Genomic DNA, 12,470 nt, shown 5'->3' on the forward strand with positions numbered 1-12,470 from the left:
CACACAGACCATGGGTCTGTATCTCTGGTGTCACTGAAAGAGATTGAAAGTCTCTCTGTGTTGGGAAGAGTTTCAGTGGCTGGTGGATGTTTAACAAGTTTCTTTGCTTGTCAAATTCTGAAAATTTGAGCTTTTGTTTTCACCTGCTTTTCTTGAAACCACAGAACATCTCGTCTATCAGGTAATCCACTACAAAGTGCAATACATCAAAAGGGGCTCATCTTCATACTAAAGTTGGGACTTCTGAGGCAAAGGGATTAGTTACATTTTTGAAATTGTTTCGTTAATACAATCAGAATAATAGTAATGGATCAAAATATTTCCACATCTTACACTGTGTTGTTCATCATGGAGAGGAAAACAGTTTTGTTTTTCAAAGATATTTGTTTATATGTAACACAATATTAAGTATGTAAATAATGTGCATGTCTTGCTGTGGACTTGAAAGGATACGAACCAATGTGCAGATGAAATTCTGGCTTATTTTATGAACTCAGTTTTAAATGTTGGCTTATTGAATTCTGTGTTAAAAAGCCATTTAATGAATTGCTTTCATTGTGAAATTCATCAATCAAAATAGAAATGCCTTTCCTCCTGTCAAAGAGCTATATGCTTTTATGAACACTTTAATCCCACATTTAACTTAGAATCTTTTTTTCTTTTCTAGCTTTTGTTTCTACCAATTTGACAGTATACATGGCGACTGATGGCAGTGCTCTTGTAAGTACCCTTCGACTTAAATATTCATCGTCAGTTTGATGAATGAGTAAAAAATTTAAAAAGTTGATCTTAAGTTCGGCTAGCTATTTATTGTCCTCCATTTCCTTAGCCACGTTGGAATTAAATGATCCTTTGGTTAGGTTTCGGGGTTTTTTATGCTAGCTATTTGCTTTTAAAGATCAAAAACATAACCATGATTTTAATGTATGGTACGTAATGTATCTCTGTGTTTGAGGTCAACTATGGTATTAGTGCAACCTCTCATGCCACCTCTATGGGAAACATTCTGCCAATTATTATGCTGACGTTGTAGGTTTTTCTAAAAATAATTTTATAGCTATAAATTTGCCTATTTAAGTAAGTCAATTGAGCAAGTGTATTACCTCTATTAGACAAGGACACTTATGATGAAGGGAAAAATAAAAAGTTGATGTAGATAACATGGTATTTCTAATAGGAGGGGCTGTGGGGTAGTGTGGGATTGTATGGTGTGAATCTTTTGGCAAATCTAATGACCTCATGATAGATGAATAGGATAGAGTTTTTAGAGTAGAGCCAAAAGCAGAATCAGAAGTGGGGTGTTGAGAGAATATAGTAGGGGCTTCCTGCCAAATAGGGGACATGGCCAATGGTTTCCTGATGCAAATTAGGAAATGGATGTCAAGGCAGGTTGTAGGAATAGTGATGGAGAAATTGAACTAGATAGCTCCTGGAAGGGACATCTTACTAAAAAGCAGGGCAGCTGATTAATTCTCTGCTTCATTAACAATTTCATTTCCCAGAAATAGAGAAAACAATGAGAGCACTTTGATTCTGATGCTAATTCTAAATGAGGAGGAAAAGCTTGTTAGTGATGAAAATGGTAGAAACTTTGGGAGACAGGACTGCAGAAAACTAAAAATGAAAACACAAATTATAGTCAGTTATGTACCCTGGGAAATTTGCCATCTAAAAATTGCAGAAAAGGAAAATGTGATCCCTTGGACACAAATGGGTAGGTGTTGTTTGAACATGGAAATGTGAATAATCATGATGAAGATAAAGAAGAGGAACAACGAAGAGCATACATGCAGCTGCAATGGGATTCTTGGCCAGGGTTAGACATGAAGGCATATGCATGGGGTGTTAAATGAGGGTCCTGTGGTCAAGGGCAAAAAGAGGTGGCCATCACAGATTTGTAAAAGAGGAACACTAAAGTTTACAGTACCCAACGTTTATAAAATTTTTTTAAAAGATGCGTATGATTATAAGGACATGTGTATGTGTTATATGGAGCAAAGAAATGGAAAGGGAGAATTAGAATGGTTGGATCCTTGAGAAAAGTAATGGAGGGTTTAATTTTTACTCTGTTTTCCTATCCTACTGAAAGAATGTAGTGTTCCAGCTGGAAAGAGTTCATCACATATGTTTAAGAAGAAATGGAAACTAAGATAATAAGAGTGCACCTAAACACTTTAATGAATTCATTCATTCATTCATTCATTCATTCATTCATTCAAACATTCATTTAATGTTCACTGATTACCTCTCCTGACTCTATCATGTATCAGCTATTGTACTACATAGGTCCTGGAAATGGAAATATGATCTGAAACAAGTTCAAATCTCCACATCTTAAGGCAAGTAAAACCATGGCTATTAGAACAGACTGCAGATGCGATCACCAGAGGGCTAACATACCACCCATATAATTTCCAATCAAGTATTGCTGTAATATGTAACCTGCTTCCCCTTGGACAGGGAGCAAGTGGATTCTGTCCTTACTGGTGGGAACTCTGGCTATTTATGGGTTTTTCTCATTTCCTGAGCCATCCTTCACACCTAGACTCAATCAGCTCAGTTCTCCTTGTGTGCCTATTTACCTGTTATTTTTATCTCATAGTCATCAGTGTCTAGATGGTATAGCTAAACATCTCTCTTAAGCATTTCTTCCAGCTGCTTTTCAATGGTTACCCTACTTTATATTTCCATTCAGAAAATTAGTTCAATTTTCTGCTGTCATTTGTTCTCTAAATAAAATGTAGCACAGGAGACCTATTTTTATGCTAGGTAGTTTCAGTAGGCTTGACACATTTGACCTAATCACATCCCGAAATACAATTCATTTCCACTAACCTAACATTTATTGAGCTCTGTGTGCTGAGCACTCTGCTTGCTGCTTATGATGAGGAGCTTACCATCTTCAGGGGGAGGGCAATACTTTAAGGCACTTTTGTTGATCCTGACCTGATAGTTATTGAGGTTGGTACAGTAAATGGTACTAGTAAAACTGCTCAAGAAACTAGATTCTAAGCATTTGAAATTTTATTATGTGTGTGGTAGATGAACATTTTTTTTTTTCCGTTAAGCTGAGTTGTTTGTTATCTGATAGTAGTCTTTTCTCTCCTCTGAAAGAAACAGCAGAATTTTCAGAGCTAAAGCTTCACAGAGCACCAAAGGTATTAACTCACCAAGTTCTGTTGGTTTTACCTTCTTAATATTTCCCCACCTTCCCAGACACGACACTTGCCCTTCCCTCTGCCCGTTGGGCTTCTTGCTTCTGCACCTGCCCCCTCCAACCCACTGGCCATGTGACAGCCAGAGTGAACTTTCTTACATGCAGATCTGATGGTGCTACTTGCCTGCTAACATCTGTTCAGTGGCTTCCCACTGGCTTTTGGATAAACCTTATAGTTTCAAACATAATTTACAAGGCCCGGCACGATGTGACTTCACTACTCTGAATGTGGTTATGTCCCAACGCTCTGGGGTCTGTGCCTTCTGGCTCACACCTGCATCTCTGTATTAGACCCTCCTATGCTCAGATCTTCATCTTTCAGGCTTTTGTTTTTATCAATTCATGGGGTACTTCCCCTGACTCCCCAGTTCTGGGTAATAGCACTTCCATGTGGACTTCCTTGTTCAATTCCCTCTTTTCTGCCTTTGACTGGAAGCTGTGTGAGAGCTTGCTTGCCACTGAATCTCTAGTCCCTGGCAGCAAGTAATTGTGCAATAACTGGTGGTTGAATAAACAAAAGCCATGATTTACCCAACTGCGGCCTGAAAGAAAGAATTAGCATAATCATCTTTAGGATCTAGGTCATAGCCTGTTGGGAAATCTTCAACATAATGATTAGATTTAGTACAATCCCTAAACATCTCTAAGAATCCACTTGTGTAGTCCTTGATATTTATAAGGCTTTCCACATATCACGCTGTGGTGATAACAAAGTATTGTATGCTAAATCAGTATTGCTTAGTTTTTTTTTATGATTAGTTTCTCACTAAAATAAAGAAATAGATGAATAAACACATAAACAAATAACAACTAGCATATATGAATCCTAAAGGCTTAATTAAGAAAGTTATCTGTTCTCAGATTTTAGTAACAACGTTACAACTAAGAAAGGAAAACAGCCTTAACTTAAAGATGACAAGGCTCCGAGGGAATGTGACACACTGTCTCTTTAACCGTCATATGTCATTCTTTTACCTAAAGCTTCTGAGAATTCTTACTTTCAGGGATGGCTCTCGTGGGGAAGCAATGATCAGATTTATCTTTGATAAAAACTTTATGACAGTGATTTCTCAAGAATTATTTTAAATAAAATTAATTTATTAAGTATTAACACATAATAATTATAATAAATGTATATGAATATAAATTAATATTAAATAAAATGTTAAGGGAAAACTTTCCTGAAACAAAAGTCTCTGCATATAAATCATGGTAACTGTGCTCAGTTTTCGTGCTCGATGAGGACAAGCTCATTGAATGTGAAGGGACATTCACTCCTGGCGCTGTGGCTGTATTATCTGCTGTTGCCTGGACTGCCATCTGTGGGATGGCTGGCCTAACAGCAAACTGGTATTTGTTGTGTTTCCTTCACCAGAAAGCTCTGCATCCATTACTTACACATCATGTATTGCCTGGTCGTTGTGTACTGTGTGCGGTGGGCTACCTGGACATGATTGCAGCCCCCATGGGAAGCTGCCTGCTCCTCTAACTCTATGCCCATGGTGTGTGTCTCAGGGATGTGGGGATAATTCAGGGTTGAAGAGAGGAATTTATTTTTCACATTTTTGATCAACTAAAAAGAGCTCACATTTTAGCAGCTTGTTTTTTAGGCTACATGAACATAATGCTATGTTAAAATGGCTTTGCCAACGCTGTTGTGCACAAGCCTGACGTAGAGATCAAAACTGGGAGGCTGTTTAACACATTTGCTGTTCCAAGTAGGACTTCCAGCAGAGCAGTACCCAGCAGCTGTCTGGGGAATAGATTCCTGGGTAGGGTCTTGTTAGCTGCCTCTGGAAAATTTCTGCCCCTCCTACTAGTCCCCCTCTTCTACCCCATGCATTCTTATTTCTTTGGTTTTAGATTCTTAGTATTTGGAGGATATGGTTAAAACAGGATGCTGGAGAAAGCTGCGATAGTTTTTGAGGAAATGGTATTTTAGATAAAAGCAGAGATTTGGTCAACATAAGTTTATTTTACCTACAAGGAAATAGCAAGGGTCAACACTTCAGGTGAATTCAAATTGAGTGTCAATCAATACCAGAAGCTTTTCTCTATGCATGTGCTGCTTTGGGCGAGAAAGGTATTGGAGCAATCTTATGTTGCTTAACTCTGTTGATGTTATTTAGTGGAGGCATTTTTCAGCTCTGAGTAATCAAGCAGTAGATGGCTTTCTGGATATTTGTTAAATCTCCACTTGTGCCAAGGCTACTAGTAAGGCATCATATGAAGTAAAAATTGACATAAGACATGGTTAATGTTTTGGTAAATATTTATTGAGTGCTCCCTATGTGTCAGATATTGGACTAGGTGCTAGATTTTGAAGTCAGGACTTGTTCAAAAACATCAATTCTATCTTAAAGTCTTGGCCAGTCATTGAATCTAAATACAGTTGTAGTCATTCAACTACAGAGCTGATAAAATCCTTGAAAACTTTAAAAAGCAACATGAACAGGGTTAGTGACTGAGTAAACGTTTGAACTAAGGGAAAGGGCCTGTCTGGGATTACTCACAGGTTCTGCGTTGGACCATTGGGTGGGTAGGGTTACCACCATGTATGTACCACACAGATATGTGAACAAATTAATTATAATCCACTTCAGATCATCAGCAAAGTGTTGTGGAATATAGGAGACAGAATAAGCAAAGTAACATAGAATTAAACAATAGAGTTGACTGGCCTGGGTCCCAGTCTTGGCTCTGCTACTTGTTAAGTGTGATCTAAGGAGATGTTACTTAACTATACCAAGATGAAGTTTCTCATTTGTGGAAAGGAAAATAGAACAGTACTTAACATGAAGATTTTTGGGAGATAATATGAATCAAGTATTATAGTGACTACAAATAAATATCACTGCATGAATATAAGATTCTTATAAGAGCTAACTTCTTCTAAAGTCAGAGAAGGCTTCATGGTGGAGGTGGCATTTGACTGGGGTCAGAAAGGATGAGTAAGCCTTAACCAGATGAAAAATGGGGTAGGGAATAAAGTATTCAAAAGTAGGGAGTTGTCAAAGTACTTGACATTTCTGCATAATAGAATAAAGTTTAAGGTACCAGAAAAGGAAATGAATGGATGTCTTGTTGGTATATTAAGGCTACTATGGAAAGGGAATTGCTTGTCATTTGAACTGTGATTTCAAGATAGACTCTTATTAATGAATGACTGGCTTCCATTCAATAATGGTCCTGTGCGTTCACACTTTGATATTCCACTCTGCTGGAAACAGAGGAATGCTAGACAAAGAGAAACATGGAAAACCAAAAAAGCACAGGTAGGTTCAACAATACAGTAATCATCTCTGTGGATCAGAAATGAAAAGCAGCAAGCAAGACTGAAGCTATGGGCCTAATGGGTACCTTGTCTGGAAGCAGGAAGTAGTTTGCCTCCTGGCCCAGGTTAAAGGGGTAAAAAAAATGCTCCACTAAATATGAGGCGAGTCATATTTACTTCCTGATGACAAGTAAATGGGGGCTCTCCCACTTGTGAAAGGGGCTAAAGATGAAAACATTTGTCAAACCACTGCCTGGGGTTATGCAATTAGCTCCCTAAAGGTTAGGGAGGGAGGACACAGGGACATAGCTTCAAAATCAGGAGCAGAACCTAGTCATCAGCTAGATCAGTGACTGGATATGCGATTCTTTATGTTCACCTCAGGACATGATTTAGGGCTGATTCTGCACCCTGTAGAGGCAACCTCCAAACTGATAAAGAGGGAGCCATGGGCACAGTGGAGAGAAGGGGGGGGGTGGGACTACAGCATATCAAGGATGATAAGTATGTCTTAAAAGAGTAAAAAGATAGGTCACATACGAAGACTGACAGACTTACAGCAGCAATTTCATGAACATAATAAATGATAGAAGACAGATGATCAGAATCTTCAAAGTGCCAGGTGAAAATAATTTTATACTCAGCTAAAGTATCATTCTATTTTGCGGGCAAAATGAAGACATTACTATTTACATAAAGATTAAGAATTTGCTACCTACAAACCCCCATTAAAAGGACTATTAAAGGAGGTACCTTAGTAAAAAGAAAAGTGAATCCAACAGACAGACATTTGCTAAAGGAAACACAGGTGATCACAGAAATTGATAACATGTCACTAAATTTAATTGTCCATTGATGAGTAATGATGATAATAATAACATTTTAACAGAAAAGTAAAAGTCTCGACTATCATACCGAGAGAGGGCACTGAAGCAGGAGTTAAAAATGTGCTGAATTACATGTTCTATTCACGATGAATTTAGAAATACTAAATTGAGCAGCAGAGGAATAGCACGTAAAGAAATGGAAGAAAGGGAAAAAATAAAATAAATGTAAACTAAAAATGCAAAATGAAATTACAGTAAATGTTAGTAGATTAAACACCTATCAAGAGGCACATATAATCATATTTTAAAAAATAAAAATCTAGTTATAGGCTGCTTATAAAAGAAACAGCAAAAGTAAAAAAGAAAAGAAACAACAAAAATGAACAAACAAAAAAACATACACACAAAAATGCCACACAGAAAGATTGAAAATAGAAGAACTGAAATACTAACAAAGTTATAGCTCTGGCAACAAAAATAGGAAATATTTGGGAAACAAAATTAGCAACTTTGAGGTTTACATAGAATGCTTACAAAACTTGACTATGTAGTAAGTCACAAATAAATGCTAACACATTTCAAGAAATTGATGTCATAAAGATCATGTTTTCTGAACAAAAGGCAATGAGGTTCAAACTCAAAAAGAAAAAAATTAGTAAAAAGTTCTCATATGTTAGGAAACCTACAAGTGCATTCTAGAGTATCTCACTGGATGGAAAAAAAAATGACTTAGAATTAAAAAACAAGGAGGTATAGGTAGAACTTAGATGTAAATTTATAGCTCTAAATGTATTATTAAAAACAAAGAGTAATAAATGAGGCAAATATTATCTGCAGGAATCAGAAAAACAGAGTAAATATAAAGAAATTTGAAGAAATAGGGATAATAATTCAAGAGCAGAAATTAATGGAATAGTTAAAAAAATAAGTAGAAAGATTTCTGAAATTCTGAAATAAGTCACCAAAATACACTTGAGGTTGCAGAGACCTGAACATTTTATATATTGGAGGAGATTGTAAGTAGGCCCCTTGAAAACAATTTGGGAATATCCAAAAAGTTAAAGAAGCCTCAACTGTATTCATATTCTAACTCATTGAGTATATATTTCTTCCTTCTTTTCTTACTTTTTGATGATTTATTTATTTTTTATTATTTATTATTATTATTATTATTATTATTAATGTTAGCCAACATATGGTACATCATTAGTTTTTGATGTAGTGTTCAATAATTCATTAGTTGCGTATAACACCCAGTGCTCATTACAACACGTGCCCTCCTTAATACCCATCACCCAGTTACCCCATCTCCTCACCCCCCTCCTGTAACCCTCAGTTTGTTTCCTGGAGTCCAGAGTCTCTCATGGTTTATCTCCTTCTCTGATTTCTTCCCATTTAGTTTTCCCTCTCTCTTCCCCTATGGTGCTCTGCGCTATTCCTTATATTCCACATATGAGTGAAACCATATGACAATTGTCTTTCTCTGCTTGACTTATTTCACTCAGCATAATCCCCTCCAGTTCTGTCCATGTTGATGCAAATGGTAGGTATTCATCCTTTCTGATGGCTGAGTAATATTCTATTATATATATGAACCACATCTTCTTTACCCATTCATCTGTTGAAGGACATCTCGGCTCCTTCCATAGTTTGGCTCTTGTGAACATTGCTGCTATGAACTATTTTTTTATTTTTTTAAGATTCATTTGTTTATTTGAGAGAGAGAGAGAGAGCGCAAGCAGGGGCAAGGTCAGAGTGAGAGGGAGAGAGAGAATCTCAAGCAGACTCCCCACTGAGCATGGACCCCATTGTGGGCTTGAACTCATGACCCTGAGATCATGACCTGAGCTGAAATCAAGAGTCAGACACTTAACCCACTGAGACACCCAGGCGCCCCTTAATATTATTTTTAAAGTAATAAAACATAAGTACACTTGCGTTTTCCTACTGATGCCTTCCTTTTACTATTTCCCTGTTATTCACCCCAGGTTACATTGTGATGGTTATCATTCCCACGCAATTTTAGTATTTATAAGCAATATTTAACAATACTGTAAACAATAGCATTAATATAGACATTTAATTTTCAATATAGTGTTTCTGAGATTTTTTTCCATGCAGCTCTAGTTCTGATAGAGCACAGCAATGAATGAGAGTGACAGTATTTATCCACTCACATACCCACACACATTCAGCTTCCCACAGTTGTGCTCTCCCCCCACCGTGTTGCAATTCACAACTGTGTGTGACTTGCGTTGTGCACACAGGCAGGTGTTTCGTTGGGCTGAGAGTGGATCTTTCTTTTCTATATTGGCAGGACTCGATGGTTTAAACCCCCCTTTCTTTTGACTCTCTTCCTCACTTCCACAACAACCCCTCTCCTGATTTTCTTTATCTTTTCATTGGCTATTCTGCTCAGTCTCCTTGATTGTCTGCTCCGTTGCTTCTGTGTAACAAATTGGGCCTCCTTCAGATTCTGACTTCAATTCTTTGTTATTCTACACACATGGGTGATCTTATCCCAGCTCAAGGTTTCTACTCTCTGTGCATGGATGATTCCCAATTTTATATCCTTATTCCAGAATTTCTCCAAATCCCAGACCCTTAAGTGTAATACGTACAGAGCATTTCCACTTGGATGCCTCGGATGTACTACTGAATGTGTATATTTAAAACTATGCTGTCTATATTGCTGTCATTTATTCAATTGTTTAAGCTAGAAACTCCAGGATTTTCCCTGGCATCCCATTCTCCCTCACTTTCTACATTCTCACTTTTTCTCCTCCTCCCCCTCAGGCCCCTCGTCCTTTCTCTGGCTCCTCTCCCTGGCTCCTTCTCTCCCCTCCCTCTTCCCCCCTCACCTTCTCTGCCTTCTTCCTAGGCATCCCTCTTTCATTCCTTCCCCTCATACTCTAGTCCTTGCTTCCCTGTCCTACTCCTTTTTATAACATCAACAACAAACACACAAATATTGTAAGAGGCTACCACTTTGCGAGTTTTATTCTTGAAATAAACATCTGCATGTTACCATTTACTTTTGTGACTTTGGGCAAAATCCTGAATCCATTTGCTTCAATTTGCTTCTTCTTTGAGATGGGGATAAGAATAGCACCTAAGCCACAATAATTGTGAGGATTCAATCCTGGTATTTGGGAAAAGATTCAGGGCAGTGCCTGGCACATGGCAAACGTTATATGTATCTTCTAGCTGTCATTGTTTTCTACTACTGTCTATTATTATTAGAATGTCTATTATCTGTCTCCATTTTTCACTATTGGAGATTTTCTTTTCATATGAATTATTAAGTAATATTTAGGGTGCTTAGTCTTCTGAAAAAAAATAAGCGAGATTTTCATGTATTTTCTCAGGTAAAATTTTAATAATTGAAAGCTTTAGAATTCCCTTTATAAAGTTGAGTTTAATTTTCCAGGAAGGAGAAAAGATCTTTGTGGGGGAAAGTTGTTTGTGGAGAAACGTTCTTAACAGCTCTGTCAGCTGGAATTGACTGTAAAATATTTAGGAATTTTGTGGCTTGGTTAAAGTATCGGTAGTTTGAAATTGACAATGATGTGAGGCTTCACGCCATGGAAACTGGTAAATGCTACAAATCAGGGCCCATTTACTATCATATCACTGTATAATTTTGCTAAAGACCAGAATCATTATGAAGTTTCATGCAATGACAAACCATCTTACTGTGAGTTTTAATATATCATGGGGGTAAATTGTGCCTGCAAGGTTTACCAATTACTATATAGATTAGAAGTCACTGTACTAATTACCCTGTAACTTGGGTGTTAGCATCATCATTCAACATCAAAGGAGGTCCCTTTGTATATTTTGTACTGGTTCCTTTGCTTGTTTATCTGTGTTTTTAAATGATTAGTAACCAAATGAATTTTTGTAACCATTTTGTAAAATAAAAGTGCTGTTTCCCAGTAAAAAGGAAATATATATTTAAAAGAAAAATTTCCCCCATATTTTAGAATCAAGTTAGTGTAAATTCAGAATTTAGAGTAATTCTTCCCTTTTACCCACAACATCCCAATGGGAAGATCTTACTAGGCTCTGGATACTTGTTATGATAATGGGTTGTAATTTCTCTATCGAAAAACTATCTTATAAATTGCTCAACTGGTTGCTTGGCTTTTTTTTTCCTTACCTAGTGAAAAAAACCACATGTAAGATCTTTTTGAAACTGACTAGTTCGTGGGTTCCACTTCCTGTTGTGAGGAGTAAAATGTATCTTAAACTCACTGAAGTTCTCAAGATTGTTTTCATTCTCTCATGTAAACCAATGTAGGTTTCAAATTCATATACATCAAGTGAAACTGAAACTCCCCATAATTTGTTATTTCTATATTATGCACTCTGTTTCTGGTTGCGGGAAACAGTTTGAACAGTTAATGTAGATTTTGTAATAATTTGTCTTAGGAGAAGTATTGTCAGAGGAGGGTGTACTCAATGACTATAAACTCTTTTGCCCTCCTTAAAAAAAGTCTGAATAAAATCCTTTCTCGGTGTTGGGTGCTCACCCTGTTTGAGGTATTGTCCTTCTGCTTGGAGCTCCCACTCTCACCCAGCGAGGCAAACTAGCAAACACCGAGGGCTGGTCTTGGCAAAATTGAGACAAAACCTACAGTTTCATTTGGGCTTTCTCTGGAGCCAGCCCTAAGCTTGGATGGAGAAGCTGGAGAGCTCCCAGTCCCACTGGAGCTCAGAAGGGGGTGAATGGAAGAGATTCACTGGTTCGCAGTGAGGAAAGATGGTCTGAGCGCTGCCTCCCTTCACAGGTTCTACAGTTGTCCTCTTGAGACTTTCCTTTCTTTTGTTCTTAGAGTTGCTCTTTTTGTATGAACTAGTGTGATTCACCTTGTTCATCTGGGGCCAGAATCCTTTGGGAATGCCTCTGTTCCCACGTCTAAATTTATTTACTTTCTTCTTTGCCTTTAGTCCTGGATCTTACCTAAGTTTTAACTGTCCAAATGATAGATGTATTTGGGCTAAAATTTTTGAGTAGGTACTAACCGATTTCCCTGATCTCAGGTAATTGCATAGTAAAAAGACCCCAGGAGACCATTTGAAGAAATGGTGGGAATTTCAGACCAAGATGCAGGCCAGGGTGGGAGAGACTTGGGGAAGTGGAGCTGAG

The 12,470-nt window shown here is 37.5% G+C and overlaps 1 protein-coding gene across 1 annotated transcript in view; it reads left to right on the plus strand.

Annotated features, from left to right (window-relative positions):
• Positions 1 to 681: 681 nt before the first annotated feature.
• The window catches only part of IPCEF1 (interaction protein for cytohesin exchange factors 1), an 87,503-nt gene continuing 75,714 nt past the window's right edge, over positions 682 to 12,470 (plus strand). Inside the window, exon 1 of the mRNA XM_032407615.1 lies at positions 682 to 720. Coding sequence (XP_032263506.1) covers positions 697 to 720 — 24 coding nt within the window. The 5' untranslated portion in view covers positions 682 to 696. The remainder of the gene's footprint in view (positions 721 to 12,470) is intronic.

The sequence above is a fragment of the Phoca vitulina genome, unplaced genomic scaffold (assembly GCF_004348235.1).
Source record: "Phoca vitulina isolate PV1807 unplaced genomic scaffold, GSC_HSeal_1.0 scaffold9, whole genome shotgun sequence".
NCBI lineage: Eukaryota > Metazoa > Chordata > Mammalia > Carnivora > Phocidae > Phoca > Phoca vitulina.